This window comes from Aspergillus tubingensis, assembly GCF_013340325.1.
Source record: "Aspergillus tubingensis WU-2223L DNA, scaffold_11, whole genome shotgun sequence".
In the NCBI taxonomy this organism is placed as follows: Eukaryota; Fungi; Ascomycota; class Eurotiomycetes; order Eurotiales; family Aspergillaceae; genus Aspergillus; species Aspergillus tubingensis.
Genome location: NW_023336285.1, coordinates 2,010,572 through 2,031,843, shown reverse-complemented (window position 1 = coordinate 2,031,843; position 21,272 = coordinate 2,010,572). Strand labels below are relative to the sequence as shown.

Genomic DNA, 21,272 nt, shown 5'->3' with positions numbered 1-21,272 from the left:
GGATTTCTCACCGCCCTGCAATGAGGGCAGCCAAACTCGTCCTACCGCCTTTGTCTGCATCATCGACAGTCGACTACAGGACCCCAGATGTACGCAAATGCCAAACGACTGTGTAGGCTTGATCAAGTTTATGTGTAGTATATGATTTGGTATTGATTCGTTCTATATACAGTGATAAACTCCGGGACACCTTTTGAGCGCTAGAATGCAGCACAGGGAATCATTTTCGATAATAACAATATCATGGTATCATAGTATGCAAGATAGAACGCATAGCTCTCATGCAGATAAGTCTCATGAACGAGTCCTACCGTTGCCTTCAGATAGAGGTCCTCCTATACATGGCCAGTCCCATCGCCATCAACGTCTGTCACAATGATATGGACGGTCTCATCTTTGACTGGCGTAGCATGAGACGCGTAGTGGCAATGCGCAGCTGGCTGGACCGTGATAGAGGCATGTTTCTTTTGTTCAATGAAGAAGAGCTGCACAACGCCGATGACTGCGACAAAAGTGCTTCCCCACCAGGCCAGGGCCGTAAAATCGATCTTGGAACCCGTACTATACAAGAAACCTGCAATCGGTGGAGCCATCGTGCGTGAGAAGGCGCCGGCCGAGGCCGCGAGTCCATTGATCTTGCCGAGAACGGAATCGGAGGGGCTGGCCTGTTTGATGAGAATCAGAAGGACGGGGTAATCGATGATCGAGAGGATGTTGCGGACAACCAAGCAGGTGTAGATGCCGAAGATCACATGTTGGCTAGGAACGAAGATAAGGAAGGGTACGATAAAATAGGCTAGCGGATGAAGAATGGTGACGACAACAAAGAGCCTCCAGACACCCAGGCGCTGAGCCAGGAAAGGGAAGATAAGGCTCTGGATGACAAGTGCAATTATGCCATCACTTGACATGATCAATCCAACGGTTCGAGTTGAGAGGCCGACCCCGCCCGGAAAACGGAACGCCGAATTTGACGACATGGCAATGCTGCTGGCATTCTTATCTTGCAAGAAAATGGGCAACAGATGGTCATACGTCATGGAATGGTAAGTGAAGATTGCCAAGGCGATGATAAGCATGGTCACTCGCCATGTGAAAATAGTCGGCTTTTGCGGAGTGGATTCAGGCTTCGAACCATCGGCATACACTGTCCAATCTTCATCTTCATGGAGATGGACTTGGTTGAAAGTACCGTAGGACTCTGCACGTAAATCTGCGCCTGCGTTGGCGGTAGCTCCTGCAGTTGCAAGTAGAGGACGCTCCACGGAAGGATGATCCAGGTCACCTGGCCTACTGCACGGTTGCATATCAGGGTGAGTCTCCTCGAGTAAGATCCAGCTGGAGATGATGCTGCAGAGAAGTAATCCGGAGCAGACGATATTAGGCAGAAGGTAAGGGAATTTGCCAAATAGGCCATTCATGGAGAACAAGGAGGGGAAACCTTCGGCAGGCTTTGCCAGCAAACCTCCAATCGCTAGTGGATGAAGCCATTAACACCTGTGTCCATTTGTACCTTAAAAGTTTTCATTCCAACACACTTACCTGGCCCGATAATTGTACCGATTGACCACACGAAAGGCATCACAGCATAAGCGCGGGCTATAGGTGCGCACAGTCAGCAGCAGCTCCAACGAACAGTTACCGCCACGATCAGGGAATACGAGGATCTCCTTACGTTCATGCTCTGGATTCTTGACCAATTCACCGACCATAGTCTGGATCACACCGATGTTCCCGTTTAGAACTCCACCGAGGGCCCGTCCGAAGAGGGCCACCCAGAAATTCGAGGCGAATCCCACGATGAGGAGGGATAGCATCGTGCCAAAACAGCCGGAGATGAGAACAGGTTTGCGGCCGACACGGTCTGAAAGACCGCCCCAAAACATACCGGTGAGGGCTTCACAGAGGGAGAATGCAGAGACGAGGATACCGGCATAGAAAGAAGCGCTGTTGGTATCAGCCACATTGAAGTCCCTGACCATTACCCATGAGTATGGGAAAATGGAAGTCAAGGCAATTGGCTCTGCGACGCGGCATATTGCTACCCAAGACCAGACGTTAGCATAGCAAAGACAGCAAAAAGACAACGGATCTGCATACATAGAAGGAAGAGCTGAACGGTGGGAAACTTAGGGTCCGAGGCGGTAGGTCTTTGCTGCAGTGTTAATACCATCTTCTGTACAAAAAACCAAGTCTCTTACGGCAAGCCCTCCGCAAAACAATAGAATCCTTGCTACCGATCCTCCTCTTGGGGTGTCTTTGTTTGCCTCTGATTTGGGAAGTGCAGATCGAAAATAACGGAAATTGCTGAACGCAAAGAACACCACACAACTGTCGATAAACTTGTATCGAGTTCGTTCTCGTTCTAACGATACCACTGAGTGCTTTCGCTCTTTAGTCTCAGGAAAGGGGAAGTTGACGCAGTAGCAGGATGAGGAGGAAGAGGAGGTGTAGAGACGGGAGGATGCAAAGCGACCGGCGGCCAGATTGTCTCAGCTTGAAGAAAGACCAGCGGATTAAAGAGCGAAAGAGAGAGCGGGAAGCTGAAAAGAAGAAAGAAAGGGAACGGCAATAAAAAGGGCGACGGTGGAGAAGTGGAGACAGTGAAAAGGCAGGTTGACTGGTTCTCGGAACCAAATGGTAGTCATTTTCTTGCAGAAGAGACAAGAGAGGGATTTGAGTGTGTGGGTTGTATGAAGTAAGGTACACAACTAAGAGAGCAGCGGGTGCCACCTGACAGGGCGTTCGTTCAAGTGATGCGGTTCCAGGGTCAATCGTGGTCGAATTGTATGGAACCCCCCTTCTTATCCGACTTTCTTGATTTGCCAACCAAACTTTCCCCTGTTGTAAAAATTTTCAGCTTTCCAGTGAGCGGTGCTCTGTTCCACCCAGGGAACAATTGACTCTTCTATAAGGGCGCATACTAGTCTAGTACACAGGATCTGTTGTATCACCGGCACAATTTAGGTTCAGTCGAGCCCCAAGGGGCCGGAACTGCAACCGGACTTTCCTTTGATGTCCACATACATGCCAGTATCCATAGACGGCTGTCATATTCTATTTATTACTAGCAGTAGTACTCCGGAGTATAAGGGGGAGTGATGCCGATGGTGCTACATTCCTTAAGTAGGGACTGGTTTCCGATTTCCGAGGGCAGGAAAGCTTGCAGGTGGCGAGCATGCCAGTTAACCACACAGATGGTATGTTTGTGTGTGCATCATCGATTGATCTCAAGGATTGAAAGCATTACAGAAATTTATGATTATAGTAAAATTCTCCCCGCAATCCGCAAGTATATGTAGTTAGTTAGTTACTTAGTGAGTGTGACTAAAAAAACCACTAACCGATTGCGTATCCACTGCTGGGCCACTTCATCCCGGGGCGCCCCGCAACCCCCAATAAGCAGCAATACATACGCCAATCACACCCCATCTTCCCCTTCGTACTCGATAACTTGTTGATAACCTACTTTAGACACTGCAGGTGCCAAGTACAGCTACGTTAACCATCTGGCTTCTGTCAGATTTTGGGATCACCTTCCGCAATCCGGAAGCTGCTACTCACTCATCCTTACATGACTGAATCCGGTCATGTTGCCTGGAATAAGACAAAGCTTTATCTGAAGACCTCGGACAGGCCAGCCACAGTACATGATCTTGTGTAGAGTAGATCGGCATACTAATTACTACTTATGCAATTGTGTCATCGGCTGCACGGTCTAGGACCGTGGACCTTACCACTTTGTCTGGATCTCATGCCAGATGTTGTCACCTAAGGTTAGTAACTACTCAAAGCCAACTTGTCTCTTACCCCCGCAACATATTCTAGCCATAAAGTGTTTCGAATCCTCAAGAATAATGGATACTATGGCGATGAAAGACATAGATCGATCTTGAATATTAGACCTATCTTTGCACATATGTCGACGGGTGTAGGTCTTATTCGTATGTGAAAGTAACACTGAAATTGCCATGAATTTACAACAAGTGTGTATTTACAATCAGACAACTAGGTAGCAACTCTTCGGATAACAGGTTGCGAAATATTGCTTGGTAATGGGAGGGCACCGGCTGATCTGTACAATTTGCCATGGTATGTCCACCATAAAAGGGAAAGATAGTCTTTCTGTTTGAGTTGTAATGCTCATGTGCTGTATGTCAAAGCATGCATTCGGTAGCACGTGTTAAACCCACATGTCGAGCGTGAGTCGTGCTCCGACCCTGACGATCATTCGAGACGTCGAATCATTTTACCCCTGGTGCCGCAGATGGTCGGCTTCGATGGCCTCGAGCGACTGGATTGGGTCTCCGGGTAAAAAGGTACCGGACTATGATAGTGTATAATCTGGATATGACATGTGTCCCTAACGACCAGCATTTTCGGACACTGGGATATATAACCGCCGCTCTCTCGCAGCCTTTAGAACGAGTCAGCGCTTCCGTAAAAGAAAGCCGTGGACCTGATGAATAAGATACCTCGAGCCACTTCTCTACCCAAGGCTTAAAGATCGCCCAGGCAAGCAGACTGCCAGTAGCAATGATAAACATGAACACAATGGCTTGGTCTTTCCGGGAGTCTCTCTCTGAAGTACAGGACATGTTAGCAGAGCACGAACAATTTGCGAGTGACTTGGTGGGAAAAAAATCATACGGAAACAGGTGGTAAAGACATCATCTTCCTTAGCACCATGACAGGTGGGCAAGTCATAGTCCAGGCAAAACTTCCGGTTACAATCGTTGCAGTTCAAAGAGCGATAATTCTTCGCTCTTGTATCCAAAATAGCGGTATCATCGCTGCGACGAAGGAAATGGGAGACACCGTTCAAGGCCGAGGTCGATTCGGAAGAGTCGGGATCGAGAGGGATGATCGTACTATTGGAGAAGCAGGTGCACTTGCAGAATGACGCGGGGGCTGCGTTTTGACTATTAGCCTCTCTCTATTTTTGACAGTAAAAGCGGAGCCAGCATCGAACACCAGATGATCGGGGGGGTTGACTTACAGGAAGCCACCGCAAAAGAAGTCCAGAGTAGAAAAGCAGTAAAAAGAAACAGCACCCTAGAGGCGCTATGCCGTAGTAACATGGCTGGCAAATTCGCTGTGAGAGGGGTGGTTATCTTATCCCCTGGAATCAAGAGTTGACGTGTCGGTCTTCATTGCTGCCGCGGAGATGATGGTTTATTGGCGCCTGAAGGCGGAAAGGCCAGACCTCCGATCCAGCCCCGGATTTTGATTTTTGGTACCACGTGATCTACAAGTCATCTATTGAAGACACCGAAGTATCTAAAGCTAACAATAAACCATACCATCAATTGTACGGATAGTCTACTACCATTCCTGTAACTTGATCCCCTGGCGTGCAGCCTACGCTCGAATTCAAAATTTCAGCTAGTGAGACGAAGTTGAACATGACGCTTGCCTGAGCAAGCATGCCAATTATGCAATATCTAATGTCAAAGCTATTTGCAAGAATCATGCAGTAAGCATCGTCTTCTAAGATTTTCCTTTCATCCCCTTGCTACGGTTCTCCCTCTGCCTTTGCTCCTTAGCAGCCTCACGTCGTCTCCTCTTCCAAGCGCGATTGTTATCTCCCCGATTTTCCCAGAACCATTTGGTAAAATCCGAGTCTTCCTTGGGCCCAGGCGCGGGTTTGGGTACTGGAGTATTCAGGTGCGTCTCATCATCTATGTCCATAGGATCAGGCCGTCCCGCAGTCTTCCAGTTAATTCCCCGACCCATCAAAGCCGTGTCGGGGGTCGGGGCAGCGCTTCTTAATCCTCGGTCTTGCAGATCTCTCTTGGTGAAAGGCGTCTGCGGTTCGGTCGGCTGAACTTCCACTTCATCTTCCGATTCTAAATCGTCTTGCGCAAAGAAACTGAACGGCGCATCCCCCTCTGTTTCAGGCTTCGCTTCGGGAGCACCCGGCGGGGGTCTCTTGAAAAGTGCCTCCAGTGGGTGGACAGTTTGAGAGGACGGTGGGTTATCATTCAAGTTTGATGACGCACTTTGATCCACGGCGGGCTTTGATCCAGAAGCCACTTTCTCTTGCTCGCGCTTATTTGACCGAACTGATGTATCATCATCGCTGCTGGATGAATCAATCGACTCATCCGTTGAACCAGTCGAATCCTGATCGCTTTCGGAGTCTGTAGAATCTTCCTCAGAAGAACTCTCCCCACTAGACGAGGTCCAGTCTTCTGATTCCTCATCAGAATTTACTTCCTCGAGGGCCTTTTTCTTTTGACCTGTGGCCTTCTTGGGAGAGGAAGACTCATCCTTCACAACCTTTGTCGCCTTTCGCTTCTCCTTGGCTCCGGCTACCTGTCCTGGTCTGTACTTATCGCTTCTTATCCGATCGCTGGCCGTCTCTTTCACATTGCCTGCCTCATCTACCCAGCCCTTACCCTCCTCAAATCCAACTGTGGGGGCTGATTGCTCGTCCCCAGAACGTAGGAAACTCGGATGTGTAACGGTTTTGGAGAACTCATGAACTACCGTTTCCTGCGCAGATTTCTTGCTCTTCTTTTTGGACTTTGTCTCTGTAGCCTCGTCGGCGGAGGCCTTGTTGGGTGGTAGCTTTGTTCGGAACAGACATTCGGCCTTTTCGGTGTACTTGGACTTGGCCTGCGACTTTGCGGACTTTTCGTCCTTACTTTTCTTCTTCTTCTTCTCTTCCTTGCGCCTTTCCTGCTTCGAATCTGCCGATTCGGTCCAGCCCCTCTTTACTTGGCGATCCTTCGGGAGCTCATAGCCATCCAGAATTTCCTCGCCCGCTTTCAGCTTCTTGGATTTCTTCGATGACTTTTTATCGGATGATGACTTCTGGGGAGCAGTGTCGACTTCCTCTTCTTCATCTCTTGACCTCTTCTTTGGGCGAGCGGTATCGACCTTGAACTTCTTGCCCTTGAGAATGGAACCGTTCAGCTTCTTTTTAATTTTGTCGGCTTCCATGGTTGGCAGGGTCACGTAGCCGTAGTTGTTTTCGGGGAAGGTTGGGATGCAATGGAAGGAAATTTCCGTAGCTAGGGCTTTGATCGATGCAGGGAGCACGGCCGGTAGGAGATCGGGGGTGAACGGAGTGATATGCAGGCGCTTCGTATCGGACGGTGTGGTCGTCATTTGCCCAATAGATAGATAGATAGATACCTGAGTACGGTAGCAGTGCAGGTGACGGCGAAGAGATCGGAGGAAAAAAGTGCGCGTAGGTCAGTCACAAGCGCATTCAGCCTAACAACTGTCTTTGACACTCGGTGAGAAATCAGATCCAAGTAGAATAAGAAAAAAAAAGTTTTTCTTGAAATTGGTCAGATGGGCTTCCAACGAAGCATCAAGCAGACCCTATTGGAATAGTAGATATTCGAGACCGAAAAAATAACGATAGGATCAGTTATTGGCCGAGGGATTTTCCGGGCCGCCAAGACCGGGTATGGAGATGTGGCGCAGGCCTGCCATTCTCAGCCACAGATTTCTTGTGTCGTCCTCCACGCATTGATTTAAGTTGGCATGGCATGGCATGACTCTACCATGGTGACAAGAAAGTACGGTGTGTGGAAAAAGGAAAGAAAAAAATTTCTTGCAGGGAGAACTCAGCAATAAATGGAAAAATGATTGATGTAAGACTCGATGTATCCATTGGAACGAGCTGCAAGTTGCAACAGCAATAAATGGGTTTCAGCCTCCATTACAATGTAACAGTCGGGCCGATACTCAGCCGCGGCATGATTTGGCGGGTGAAAAGTGGATCCGGAGAGAATGATCAGGTAATCTTTCGTACGGCACCAGACCCGACCCGGCCTGCCTTTTACCAGTTGGTAACTGTTGTAATAATCCCCGTAAAACGGACTGGAACTGAACAGTGAACTGCCATTGATCTTCTGCCCTTTTCCCTTTTCTCTTTTCCCCCTTTGAAACTTACTTTCTTCTTCCTCTTCATCGCTTAACTACTTAAGTAGTTTGTCAATCGCCACTCTTCCCCAATATCTAAAAGTAGTCTTTGCTACGAAGATCCCTTCCCCCTACATTACTCCTCCTCCTTCAACACACCCACACCCACATCCCCCCTGATCCGGCCCCATACCAAGTCTTCCCGCGGCTAACTAAAGCCCGCACGTCTGATCTCATCGCCGCTTCCAGCTTCGACCTCAGTCGCTCACATGGCCACTCGGATTCCTTAGCATCATCTCTTTTCCATCCCCCTCCCCGCCCTACCAACTGAGGGTTCTCTAAAGTGTGCTCCACCTTTCCCTTCCCTTCACTTGTCATTTTGGATCCTCATTTTCTTTCTTCCTGTGTTTCGGGGCGTTCGTTCTTCAAACCATCCCTCGTCACTTCCCTCCTCTCATTACCGGACGGGAACCTCGCTCGCTCCCTTCTCCGCTTTCTTATCCGGACCGCCTCTTGCCAATCTTACCGTCGATTCTAACCCGTCCTTACCCAGTCATCCAACCCTACTATTGCCGTCTTACACGTCGGTCCCCATTCTCGTTCGAGATGGGCAATTCTCAGGCGAAAGAGAGCCGGCCGCTTGCTTCGTCCAGTCGCCGCAGTCATCACCATGGCCCATACGGTGACCGCCACCATGGTGATGGTTCCAGGTCGAATCGGGGTAGCCGGCCCGATCTGTCCCTGCTCGGAATAGGCGGGAGTTCAGAGCGAGATCTGGCGACACTCGAACATCGACGGGAAACAAGGCAGGAACGAGAGGCTCGCCGGCTAGAAAAAGAGCGGGTGGCTCGGCTCAAGGAGCGGGAGCGTAGTATGAGAGAAGAACATGTGGACGGTGGTTATCTGGTGACCCAGGGTGTCTATACGGGCCCAGAGGATTTCAACAAGGCTGTGGTGCGACAGCTAATGGTGAGCTTGCCGCGCTGCCAAATCTGGCCTTGGAGAGCCCAGAGCCGATGCTGACTATTTCTCTATAGATCGAACGACGACTTGCGCCGTTTTGGAGAGGACTGAATGACTTCTCGGACTCGTGGACAGAGCACCAGCTTATGGCTGCGGCGCGTGGTCTTCCCATTCCCCCTCCCGATGAGATCCCCCCTGAGCTGGAATATAAGAACCCACCCAAGGCCGCGGAAGACGCAAAGGAGGCTTCGGATTCAGCCGCAGTGCAGTATTTGATGGTCCCCATAACGTCAAGATCGCAATCATACGGATCCGATGCTTCCCAGTCTTCCACGCCCGCACATTCCCTCCCCTCCCCAACATCTCCTATCGCATCCGGCACATCGAGCTCACCACTGTTTAGAGCGCGAGCCAAGACTCTTGCGTCGCTAACCACGCCGAAGCATGGAATCCAGTCTGATGCGGCTTCACGTGAAATGCAGTTGCCTCGTGACCCGTTTGTGAATGGACAACCCATTGAAGCATACCTATATAAGGACGCGGCGGAATGTCCTATCTGTTTTCTGTATTATCCTCCGTATCTCAATCGGACGAGGTGTTGCGACCAGCCAATATGTTCCGAATGTTTTGTTCAAATCAAACGTCCCGACCCTCATCCGCCGGAGCATGGGGACTCTAACCCGGATTCTGCTCCAGCTGAGGGTGGTGAACAAGCCGAAAGCCAAGACTGCCAGCTAGTGTCAGAACCATCGGCGTGTCCATTCTGTGTCCAGCCGGAGTTTGGGGTGACATATGCGCCCCCGCCGTTCCGGAGAGGGCTAGCGTACGCTTCTGATCCGAGCTCGCGCCCCAATGTGGCCTCTCCACTGTCTTCCACATCCTCCCTATCCTCCGGGAACACCCCCACCACCGGTCGTCGACGCGCGACCTCGTTATCTGCAAACGATCCAACTGTGATCACTACCGATAGGATTCGTCCCGACTGGGCTCAGAAGCTTGCCAATGCTCGAGCTCATGCGGCGCGGCGGTCGGCAGCAGCAACTGCCCTTCATACTGCGGCTTACTTGATGCACTCTAACGGCGCTGGGAATGATTCTCGGATTGGTCTGGGAAGAAGAAGTGTCATGCGGAGAAACGGCGCGCCCGAAGCCCAGAATTCCAACGCGCGCACCGGATCCCCGGCGCTGCAGGCGCTGGCGTTCCTCACGGATAGGCGTGGAGCCGGCCACGAAGCCGACTCGGCGGAAGAAGGGTCTGGTAACATTGCACCACCTCGCCAGAGCTCGAGGCGGAATCGCATAGATGATCTTGAAGAGATGATGATGATGGAGGCGATCCGACTAAGTCTAGCGAGCGAGGAAGAGCGGCGCAAGAGAGAGGAGAAAGAGGCCAAGAAAGAGGCCAAAAGAAAGGAGAAGGAAGCCAAGAAGGCGGAAAAGGTTGCGCGCAAAACCGGGCTCACCAGTAACAATGCGAGCAGCTCCGCCTTGGATGTGCCTCCGGATGCGCGGCTGGGTAGGGTTACCAGCAGTTCCTCTTCCATTGCGGCTGAGGAGCTTGTATCAGCCGGTAAGGGTAAGGAGGTAGACCGCTCTGAACCAGCTGGTGGCTCTGCTGTTGAATCCAGTGCTGCGGCCGAGGAAGTGCAGCCCGCGGCAGCATTGGCAAGCACGGCCGACCAAGCGCCGAGTATGTCACCTCCATCAGTTGTCCAGTCATCCAAAGATGTCACGAGGCCTTCGCATCTTCGGCATGTTTCCAGCGCATCGTCATCGTTCTCCTCGCTGGTCGAATCGATGTCGGAAGACCATGCGGGCTCGGCTGAGGGAGCAGGCTCCTTTGCAGAGCCCCTTTACAATTTTCGCAGCTTGGCAGCCGTGATTGGGGATGAAGAAAAGGGCGATGAAGCACCCGAGCATGTTGAAGAGACCCCGTCCAAGCCGAATGTGGAGGGATCAGCCTCGCAGCCGGTGGCAGAGGCATCCGTTGCTGAACCCGCAACCACCACCGAGGCTAAGGTACCCATGGAGGAGCAGCGCGACAGGCTGATGCCGAAAGAGCTGGAGACCCAATCCGTCGAAATTACGAGTGCCACACATGATACGGAGGCTACGTCGTGAAGCTGCCCACGCTACGTATTCAAAACCAAGGCGAGTTGGAAGGCCTGATGATGATACGCTCCTTTAACCCTTTGTGTTCCTTCTCCCCCCACCCTTTTTTTCTTCTTCTCCTTGATTTGTGATGACACTGGGACGCATATGGTATCTTTCCTTATATACATACAGTTGCATAGATTTCGTCTGAGCCACCATTCTCTGGGGTTTTTATTTTATTCTCTGTGTTGAGGGTTCATGCGCGTGAGTGAGTGAGATGATGCGCCTTTTTCTTTCCTATGTATGCGAGCGTGCGGGAGTTGAACTGGCGGATGTGGATGTCATTCAATCTATCAATCAATCGCTACTTGAGCATGTTGTTTTTTCGGGGCACCAGATTGCGATGGTGATTGGTAGCTGGAATGGGATAGATCGATTTAACTCAGTGTTGGAAATACTGCGGGGATGATTTGACCGAATCTGTCCCTCTTTTTGTTGGCTATCCTATACTTCTTGATCCCTTTTTATTCTTCTTTCTGTAGGCGATAGATATCTATTTATCTATCTACTAATGGCCAGTGACCCTGACGGAGGGGATCATCGGCGGGATCGGAAGTACGATCTCGTTTCAGCCACGCGACGGGCTCCACTGACCCTGGCAGGAAATGAGCCGACCAGCATCCTTTCATCTATTGACCCTGCATTTCAATCTGGTCAAACTTCTGTTGTTGTTCCAGGAAAATGGGGAACATACCAAGCACTGTCAACATGGAAGTACACGAATTTACCCCTAATCACGACCACTACTGCTGCTGCAGGGCAAAGGACGACATGTTTCTTGAAATCCTGGCCTGTCGAATGGATTAGCGCCTCAACAGGGTCCAGTTATATCCATCGGGCCTCCAGCGCATCCTCCACTTCTCTCGTCATCGCCGATCTTCCCTCGCGGCTTTGCCGGCTGCCTTTTCAGTCCCAGTCATCGGCTTCCCTTGAGTCTGCTGCTGCAAAGTCGCCTTGCACAGCCTATCCCAGGCATGACAGCAGGCCTAAGTCACTCCGAGATGCACATTTGCATCTTTCATGGGGCTAAAACGAGACAGGATGTTCGGAGGTTCACGAAAAAAAGGCAACAACAGGATGCCGAACGGACGCTATCGACCACTAGTATTCATCCCGAATTATGCTCAACCTTCAGTAGTTCAGCTCGCTTGGCGATTGACCTTTCATTTCACAAGGGCCCTGTTAAAGTTTTGAAGTTGATCAGAAGGCACCCACCCAGGTGCGATCTATCTATCCATCTCTCCTGTCTCTCTTTTTTTTTTCTTCCCTCAGCTGTTTCCCCCCACCCCACTTTTCCTTCGATGACGCTCATTCATTCATGATGCATCATCGTCATTATCCACGGGTGGAGCTCATCCATGGTTCAGCTCGGATTTCCTGTTGCGCGTTCCTGAATCGAGGACAAGCCGGATTTATCTTTTCACATATCCACTTTTTCGGTCCCCCCTGATGATTAGTTAGTTGACACTAATTACTTCCTACTGGTCTTTTTTTTTTCCTTGAATGTCTTGTTTTAGCGCCTGTTCAGGTTGGATTCGATTTTTTTTCTTTTCATTTTCCCTCTAGTTTTTTTCGCCTCTACTCTTTTTCACAGCACTCTCTAGGGTTATCAGGCTTCGCACTCTTTCCCTTCCTAATCTCCTTCCCTCTTTATCCCCTTTCATTCTTTCCTACTATTGCTCTTCCCTTCTTTGTAGGAAAGTTACCCCGCCAGATCATTTGCGCGGATAGTTCGACCGTGCTCTCCCACGTTTTTGCTACTACTACTACTATTACTACTGCCATCACCACCACCACCACCACAAGACTACTGCGTTCGGCCAAGAGACATGGCCATCCTCGACAAAGAAAACCGGCCCCGCGGCCTGCGGGTTCCATCCTTTGCTCGCAAAGGCTTCAAGCAGAAGTCCTCGGATTCTCTGCCGGACAAAGAGCCAGAGCAGGTACAGGCACCCGTGACGACGGTAATCCCACCGCGAACCGACTCGGCTCCTGATTATTCGGCTCCTGCTCCGCTGCCTGCCGCCGTGCAGCCACCATCATCCGCATTCAATGCCCCTATCCATCATCAAGATGACCTCCCACAACCTGCTCCGCCAGCAGCTAACTACACCCCCGCTCCCCGCGCTTATCAGGCCTATCGTCCTCCTGCTACTTCGGAGCCTGTGCAAAGCCCTCCGGCAAGGAAGGAAGTTCCCTTACCTGCCTTACCTGCCATCCAACGCCCGGATGCCGAAGAGCCATTGGAAGACTTCATCCCAGAACCCGAGCCAGAATTGGACGACACTGGCGCGCCTATCGAGCCTGTGTCCAGTGAAGAAAACAATGGCCCATGGACGCCTCCTGATATTGAGCCTGTCGCGGCACCGCTGAACAAATTGCACTTTGCCTGCTACCAGGACCATCGGTCCATGCCCCCTGCCAACAATGTCTGGCATGCTGTTCCCTGCATGACCTGCCAGAAGTTCGACCGCGATGTTCGATACCGGTGTGTCTTTTGCTGCTTGCGCATCTGTACCGGCTGTTTCCAGACCCTGCAGACGATCCCACGTCGCTCATTGGCGCAGCTAATGGAGTCCATTCCCGCGGCCAAAGCCTGAGGCCATTCCATCCTGCTTCTTGATGTTCCTTTTCCCGCCTTTCACTCTTCTACTTCAGCACGAAACGGTGCTGTTTCTTTTCATCCTGCCACTCCTCTGTGGCAATTCCTGGATCCCGGTGACTGCTCCGAGCACTGCAGCAGTTGTCACCGGTGTACGTCTGATGGCTCATGGCGCATTGACTGATACCACTGAAATTTTTTTCTTATCAACTGCTTGACGATGTTGCGTCCATCGTCTGTCTCTCAGCCCTCGGCTTTTCCTTCAACCACTATATATGCGATCCCGATCCTGGCGATTGGGCCTGAATGGTACCCCATGTAATGTTAGGCATATTTTCTGCATGATATGATAATTATAGCTAGTCTAATTCTTCACAACCAACGATTGAGATAGAGATGTGTTACATACACTCACATGGGTGGTTCCATAGCACGCCGGTCTCCATTACTATAAGTAGGCAAAGTCGTTAGTCATGATCCTCCTCCGTCATGCCGGGACATCCTTCCATCTCGGCAGTCTCGTAGCGGTATTTGCACCAGAAGCAGTAGTGGTGTTTTTCGCGGAGATATTGAACCAGCCGGCCCAGTCGCTCGCCTGGCTCCAGCGCATTGAATTCCTCTAGTTCCGGATCCTCTTCCTCTAGCTCTTGTTCGAGAATGGAGGACATCTCTCGACGGCCTCCGAGGGCTTCATGGTCCTCGGGATCGAGCGTTGAGTCTTCATACCCGGGCAATCGTGGGTTCGGGAAAAAGGATGATGGCAGCGATGTCTGCAACATGTGGCGCGTCTGCACGGCGCGCTCCTTTTCTTGCCGCTCGCGCACCAGCCCCCGGTAGAGTATGTTGATCTGAAGTGTTGGTTTGACGGGCCTTTTCGCTTTCTTCGTAGTGGAGGCGGGGGTATCTGTCTGCGATTCTTCGCCGTCCACATCCGGTGTCGCATGCGATTCTTGCTCCTTTGTCTCTTCTCCGTTGGTCTCGGTTGATGATGGTCCTATTTCCACTTCGCCCTCGGCCTCCGCATCTAAGCGTTCAGCCACCTTCTGCGCCGCATGAAACTGAGCTTCAAGCCGTCGTGTCTCACGCTCCAACCGGACGCGGTCGCGGTAATCGCCTTCTTCTTGCTTGACCTTCTTGGTTACTTCCGCGGCTTCTTCGAGGAACTTCCGCTTTCGCTCCGAGTCGAGACCGATTCCTCCTCGGTCCTCCTTGAAGATGAGATTGAGGGGCTCGGACCGAATTCGATGCTCGGGATCCTTGGTGTCCTTCTCACTCTCTTGCGGCAACGCGGCAGGTTTTCCAAGTACTTGGCCCGGCTTGAATCCCAGCTTGGCCATCATCTGAAACCCTTTATTGGAAGGGTCAAGCGTGCTGGTTGATAAGGCGGCATCGCGGCGGGCAGCTTCTTGAGCGGCGCGTTCGGCTTTGGATGGGACTTTGGCTCGCGCTTCGGCCTGCGATTGAGGGGGAAGGGTTAGTTAGGTGGAGCTGGTGCTGGAAAAGATATGCGCCTAAAAACCTACCTCACGTTGCTGACGCTTCTTCTTTTGCGCAAAAGTTTCCTTCTGCTGGGGCTCTTCGATGATCATGGACATGTAGTCCTCCTCTTCGTCGTCTTCATCGGGTCGCCCGCGTGCGGGGGACTCGGAATGAGGGGGAAGCGGAGGTGCCATTGCGGACGGGCCTGAGCGTGCGTCGGAGGTAGAAGTAGAGCCGAAACTATGAATATTGGAGAGGGATATAATAGAGGAGAGTTATAGGGAGTCGAATGCGACTGGGATTGGGTTGTTAATTCGGGTCAGATAGACAATGTTGGTAAAGATGAGCCGCGACGGGGAAAAAAAACATGATGATTTGCGGGGATTTCGTCACATGCGGAGGCGCGGATTATCCCCTCCGGATTTACTTCGTCTTCTCTTTCTCTTCCACTTCAACCCAATTGAGCTCACTTGATCACATCCCAAGAATAATGTTAATAATGTCCCTAATTTCAGGGTCCTGCTCAGCCCAGCCAAAGTCATTAGCTTCAATCCTTCAGTTGGCCCGTCAGGGCCCCGATTGACCAGCGGGACAACTGCCCCAATCCTTAAGTACTGACCCTTAACAGCGCAATGGCACCAGTCCTCTGCCGTTTCACGTCATCTGCACAGCCTAGCTGCAGATTAGGTTTGACCCCTTCTCACTTGCGGCATCAGTGCCGCTGATACTAGCCCCCACAGAGTGTTTCTTCCTTCGACTGTGGCTCGGAATGTGGGGGCGGGTTCCAAGTTCTTATGCCCAGAGTTAGTTGGCTGGCCTTGCTCATCTGGATGGCCAATTCACTTCCCATACAAGAGGATCCGTGGTGTTGGCAGGATTCTCCTCATTTCGCCATGTCGAATCACCGCATGCGGAAGGAGAGCGCCTTGCCTGGCAACGCTTTCTCCACATCTGCGGCCCTATTGTTCAGACCCTGGAGCCATTCCCGCGAGATCTGTTCCTGCCGGGGTTGCTTTATAATGCCTGGGTTGTTCTTTCATTGATCAGAGCATGATATCTTGGGTTACAGTTCTCTCATTCGGTTTGAACCGTCCGTAGCCCCAAGGCTCGTTGCACAACATAAAATGATTCTCTTTCATTTGGCACCGTTCTTCTTCCTCTTTGGTCTAGTAGTATCTTCTCAGAACCCTACAGTCGACCTTGGCTACACAAAGTACAAAGGCAAATCTCTACCCAATGGTATTAGTCAGTGGCTGGGAATACGCTACGCCGCTGCACCTACTGGGTCTTTGCGGTTCTCTGCGCCTCGGGATCCTGACTCGGTAGAGGGCGTCCAAGATGCGTTCAAGGTATGATACTTCCTACAATAGGTTGGAAAATGTATTGCGAGCCTGTGCTAATGTCAAGGGCGCAGCATGGCCCCCGGTGTGTTCCCACCAGCCAATATCCCACACCCGCAGGCACGTCTGAAGATTGTCTCTTCCTCGATGTATACGCACCTAGCTCAGTGAAAGATATTACGAGACTGCCCGTTTTCGTTTGGATCCAAGGGGGTGGCTTCAATGCCAACTCCAGCCCCAACTTCAATGGAACAGGATTGATTGAAGCGGCCAACATGTCCATGGTTGTGGTCACCTTCAATTATAGAGTCGGTCCGTACGGCTTCCTCTCTGGATCCGAGGTGCTACAGGGAGGAAGTGTGAACAATGGCCTGAAGGATCAGATCAAGGTCCTGGAGTGGGTGCAAGAACATATCAGCAAGGTATGCGAACACTGGAAGAAGCCATCAAACTACTACTAACCGCAACCGCAGTTTGGAGGCAATCCCAGCCACGTTGTCATCGGCGGCGACAGCGCAGGCGCAGCGTCCATTACTCTCCATCTTTCAGCATACGGCGGCAAAGACGAGGGACTCTTCCACGCTGCTGCCGCAGAGTCCCAAAGCTTCGCCCCCATGTTGACCGTTAATCAAAGCCAATTCGCCTATAACAACCTAGTCATCCGCGCCGGCTGCGCAAGCGATCCAGACACTCTCGCCTGCCTGCGCCGACTAAACACCACAGAACTGCAGCGCGTCAACATCAACACACCCTTACCCACCGCCCAACAAGCACCTCTCTACATGTACGGCCCCGTCGTCGATGGTTCCCTCATCCCAGACTACACATACCGACTCTTTCAACAAGGCAAATTCATCAAAGTCCCCGTAATCTTCGGCGACGACACCAATGAAGGAACGATCTTCGTCCCCAAAACAACATCCACCGTCGGCGAAGCTGACACCTTCATCCAAGACCAATTCCCCAACATCAACTTCACCCACCTAACCAAGCTGAACAACTGGTACCTCAACGAAAACCAAACCCGCGAGTTCCCCAATTCCTCGCCCTACTGGCGCCCCGCTAGCACCGCGTACGGTGAAATCAGATACATCTGTCCGGGGATCTACATGTCCTCTGTATTCTCGGGTGCTGGTGTCAACAGCTGGAACTATCATTATGCCGTGCAGGACCCCGCCGCGGAGGCCTCAGGCAGAGGTGTCAGTCATACCGTGGAAGAGAATGCCATCTGGGGCCCGCAGTATGTGAGCGGCACGCCGCCGGCGTCGTATATCACTACGAATGCGGGCATTGTGCCGGTCATGCAGGGCTACTGGACGAGTTTCATCAGGGTTTTTGATCCGAATCCGCTGAGGTATCCAGAGAGTCCGGAGTGGGAGACGTGGAATAATGGGCATGGAGCGGATTATCGGAGGATATTTTTGCGCACGAATGAGACGAGGATGGAGACGGTGTCGGAGGCGCAGAGAGAGAGGTGCGATTATTGGAGTAGTGTGGGGCCGGACTTGTCGCAGTGATTACATTGTCTTCAATTGTTAATATGGGTGGTGGTGGTGAAGTTGCTGGTCTAGTATATATAGTATTCGTGTAAATTATACGTGTATTTAATAGATGCGGAAAGATAATATTGTATAAATCAAAACATTCTTTTTTGGCTGCCATTCCACGATCATCATTCCCAATGATCAAACCAAGTAACTATAATCACGAATATATACATCTATATCAACTAGCTTCATCAGAATTACCAAAAGACCAGCCCGGCACACGCAGCTATACCGAGCAGACTCGTCGACATGGACCCATGTGTTGAAAAATAATGCAACAATAGAAAGAGAAGAAAAGGCGAAACAAGTGAGAAACACCGTTTTCCCACATAGAGCAGTAAACAGTTGATTGATGATTATGATTATCATAATCACCGCTTGCCCTGCCGCAATCTCTTCTCCCTTTCGTAAGCATTCGCCTCGCGACCCTCCTCGTTCTGCACCTCCGCCACAAGTCGCTTGTACTTGCGCTCGTACTCGGCATCGCGCTCCTTCTTCTCGCGGAGCTTCTCGCGCGCAATGAAGTTGGCGTCCTTGCGGAGCTCGCGCATCGCTCCCTTGCGCTCGCGCTTGTATTCTGCCTTGAGGCGGTTGCTCTCGGCGCGCTCGCGGTCCGGGTCGTAGTGCTTGTCCGGGTTGAAGGACTCTTCGAACTTGGGGATGGCGGTTTTGATGGCCAGGGGCCGGTGGTTGTGCAGGAGGAGGGGTCGACGGGTAAGTTTAGCTTGGGATAGTTGGGTGGTAACCTTGTCCAGGGTGGATTGGATGGTGTCCCGCACTTGAGTGGGGATGAGCTTCTTGTTGCCCTTAAGGCTGCTGCGGAGGTGGTTGAGGACGTTCTGGACTGGAGTGAAGATCTCGTTGTAAGCGGATTTGCCGGTCCAGAGGTCGGAGGCGGTGCCGAGGAGGGTGACGAGGGTGGTGAGCAGGGATAGCTTGAGCTCTTCGGGGTTGGAGGGGGATTGGTCGGTCGTGTCCCAGAAGCGGAGCTTGCGGGAGGGGATGGTGGTCTTAGAGGAAGAGAGGTTCAGGCGCAGGGAGATTTGGGGGCTCCGGAGGGGGAAGGATCCGAGACTCTCACTGGGCTCTTTCGGGCTGAGGTGGCACAGCATGTTGAGGGTGTAGTTGATGAATTCCGGCATGTAGCGCTTGGAGATGGACTGGTATTGCAGGAGTAGGCTGGCTGCGTAGGTGCCGGCGGACGCATCGGCGAGAGAGTTGACGACGCCCTGGCCCAGGTAGCGCGAAATGCAGAGGTGTGCCGGGGTTGCGATGGCGTGGAAGTGGTCGGAGGTTGGGAAGGTGGTGGCAATGCCGGTGAGGATGACGAGGTCACCAGCACGGAGATTGAGCGGACGTTCGGTTGCAATCTGGCGGAGATGGGCGCGATAGGCCTGGCAGACGGTGTCGGGGTGAGTCTTCGCCAGGGAGTGGATGTGACGGAGGATATTCTCCACAATGGCGAACGGAGGATGTTCCGGTAGATCGGCCATGTATGCAACGTGCTCGACGAGGATGCCTGCGAATCGGCCGAGCTTCATCTTGTTGTCGGGGTGAAGACGGGGATGGTGCAGGGCACGAATCCGCTGGATGACGACAGGGAGGTCCTGCATGGACACGTCTTTGATGATCTCCAGGAACTCGTCATGACTGCCGGGGCAGGGGTATGTGTATGCCAGGCCGTCAGTGGGCTCTTCGGTGCCGTTGGGAGCAGTTGAGGCATCGCCGGACTTGCTGTCAGGGAGCGTAAAGCCGTTGATCAACTCGTCCTCCTGGTCATCCTCAGGCTCCTCTTCGGACTCCTCCGCGGAATCCATCTCCAGATCGCTTTCATCGAAGGAGAGACTAGCATTTGACCTCGTTTCCACAAGGTCGTCGTCGATGATAAAATCGTCTTCATCTTCGACTCCCAGTTCAGGACGAGTGCTCGTCTCGGCCGTGGGCTGTTGCAGACCGAACGCCTTAGCATCGTCCGGTAACGACTCCTCATCGTCATCCTCGCTGCCTTCTTCCTCGTCACTTTCCTCTTCATCCTCCTCTTCCTCCTCGCTTGACTCCTCACCGCGCATTCGTCGGACACGCTCTTCTTCCAGCTTCTTCAACCGCTCCGCCTCTTCCGCCGCCTTCTCCTCTGCCGTCTTCGTCCGGTCTGTCGGTTGAGACCTCTTATCGAAAGTGAGCTGCTTCAGGCGCTGGTCATACTCCTGCTCGGTCTCGTTCTGTGACTTTCCGGCCAGCAGCGCCGCACGAGCGGGGTCCATCGAGGCGAAATCATCCTTTGGAGGCTCCGGTTTCGGGGGAGGCTTCACGCCTCTCAGCATATCGAAGAGATCGGGAAGACCTTTGTCGAGTTCCTCTCGGAGATCGTCGTCGTCTTCCTTGGCTTTCTGGCGCTCGGCTTTGTAGAACTTGGATTTGGCGATGACTTCTTTCATAACTTCGTGCTTCGACTTCTTGCGCCCTGGCTGCTCTTCGCCTTCCTCATCGTCAAACACGATATCATCATCTAGATCCTCCTCATCGGCAAACTCTCGCTTCCTCTTGCGAGGCAATTCCGAATCCGATTCTTCGTCCATGTCCAAATCGCCTTCGCGGAAGTCATCTCCGGGCATGCCTTCTCCAAATGACAGAGACTGGCCTTGATGTGTGAGTTGGAATTCTTCGTCGTCATCCTCCAGGTTGAACATCGACTCCTTGCGCAGTTTCTTCTGACTCTCACGGGCGAATCGCTCGGCAGCCCTCTCTTCGGGAGTCATTGTCGGATCATCCTCACCGAACCGGCGATCGAGGATTCCACCAACTTTGTTCTTGCGGTCCATTTCGCGCAAAAGAGTATGACGTCTCTGTATAGAAAGTACCCCGTCAGTGACACCCCACGTCGAAGGGTTTCCAACCTAGCTCACCTTTTCTTCACCAAGAGACTTGGTCACACCGGGCCTCGCATGGCCAAGCTTCGACTTAGGCCCGACATCGCGCGTGGTCACATCAAACTTGGGGCGCGAAGTGGCCTTGATCTCGAACGGGTTGAAACGATCGCGAATGGCCTGCAGAGCGGATTCCCGCTTCATGCGATTTTGCGCGGACACACCAGTCTTCGCATTCTGACGCTTTTGTTTCTTGGACTGCTGAGGACCCAGGACTCCGCCGTCGCGGAGGGAGGCCTTGAGCTGTTTAAGCTGCGAAGGCGGCATGGCTGCGTGTTGAACGTCGATAAACAGCAGAAAGCGATGCTTGGGATCTCCACTGAATTTTTTGGCCGAAGAAAAAAGCGGGCTTACCGCCTCGGTGGGTCAGGTTCTGCCGGCAC

General features: G+C 52.1%; 8 protein-coding genes across 8 annotated transcripts; 3 read left to right on the top strand and 5 right to left on the bottom strand.

Annotated features, from left to right (window-relative positions):
* Positions 1-335: 335 nt before the first annotated feature.
* AtWU_10026 (MFS transporter) lies at positions 336-2,173 on the bottom strand (the record flags this gene model as incomplete). The annotated part of the gene is made up of 4 exons (XM_035505132.1): positions 336-1,474; positions 1,543-1,599; positions 1,676-2,041; positions 2,101-2,173. The coding sequence occupies 4 exons, from the start codon at positions 2,171-2,173 to the stop codon at positions 336-338; spliced, it is 1,635 nt and encodes a 544-aa protein (XP_035361025.1).
* A 2,190-nt stretch (positions 2,174-4,363) lies between these two features.
* On the bottom strand, positions 4,364-5,081 carry AtWU_10025 (nuclear fragile X mental retardation-interacting protein 1 (NUFIP1) family protein; the record flags this gene model as incomplete). The annotated part of the gene is made up of 4 exons (XM_035505131.1): positions 4,364-4,417; positions 4,476-4,582; positions 4,651-4,911; positions 5,000-5,081. The coding sequence occupies 4 exons, from the start codon at positions 5,079-5,081 to the stop codon at positions 4,364-4,366; spliced, it is 504 nt and encodes a 167-aa protein (XP_035361024.1).
* A 409-nt stretch (positions 5,082-5,490) lies between these two features.
* On the bottom strand, positions 5,491-7,116 carry AtWU_10024 (uncharacterized protein; the record flags this gene model as incomplete). Its single annotated transcript, XM_035505130.1, has 1 exon — positions 5,491-7,116. One exon carries the CDS (start codon positions 7,114-7,116, stop codon positions 5,491-5,493), a length of 1,626 nt encoding a protein of 541 aa, XP_035361023.1.
* Positions 7,117-8,487: 1,371 nt separating this feature from the next.
* sip5 (Sip5p) lies at positions 8,488-10,964 on the top strand (the record flags this gene model as incomplete). Its single annotated transcript, XM_035505129.1, has 2 exons — positions 8,488-8,850; positions 8,919-10,964. 2 exons carry the CDS (start codon positions 8,488-8,490, stop codon positions 10,962-10,964), a joined length of 2,409 nt encoding a protein of 802 aa, XP_035361022.1.
* A 1,862-nt stretch (positions 10,965-12,826) lies between these two features.
* Positions 12,827-13,597, top strand: AtWU_10022 (uncharacterized protein; the record flags this gene model as incomplete). Its single annotated transcript, XM_035505128.1, has 1 exon — positions 12,827-13,597. The coding sequence occupies one exon, from the start codon at positions 12,827-12,829 to the stop codon at positions 13,595-13,597; it is 771 nt and encodes a 256-aa protein (XP_035361021.1).
* Positions 13,598-14,066: 469 nt separating this feature from the next.
* Positions 14,067-15,272, bottom strand: AtWU_10021 (putative G-patch domain protein; the record flags this gene model as incomplete). The annotated part of the gene is made up of 2 exons (XM_035505127.1): positions 14,067-15,053; positions 15,123-15,272. 2 exons carry the CDS (start codon positions 15,270-15,272, stop codon positions 14,067-14,069), a joined length of 1,137 nt encoding a protein of 378 aa, XP_035361020.1.
* Positions 15,273-16,202: 930 nt separating this feature from the next.
* Positions 16,203-17,935, top strand: AtWU_10020 (putative triacylglycerol lipase; the record flags this gene model as incomplete). The annotated part of the gene is made up of 3 exons (XM_035505126.1): positions 16,203-16,427; positions 16,493-16,840; positions 16,892-17,935. The coding sequence occupies 3 exons, from the start codon at positions 16,203-16,205 to the stop codon at positions 17,933-17,935; spliced, it is 1,617 nt and encodes a 538-aa protein (XP_035361019.1).
* A 401-nt stretch (positions 17,936-18,336) lies between these two features.
* On the bottom strand, positions 18,337-21,156 carry AtWU_10019 (snoRNA-binding rRNA-processing protein NOP14; the record flags this gene model as incomplete). Its single annotated transcript, XM_035505125.1, has 2 exons — positions 18,337-20,808; positions 20,869-21,156. The coding sequence occupies 2 exons, from the start codon at positions 21,154-21,156 to the stop codon at positions 18,337-18,339; spliced, it is 2,760 nt and encodes a 919-aa protein (XP_035361018.1).
* Between the last annotated feature and the right edge of the window lie 116 nt (positions 21,157-21,272).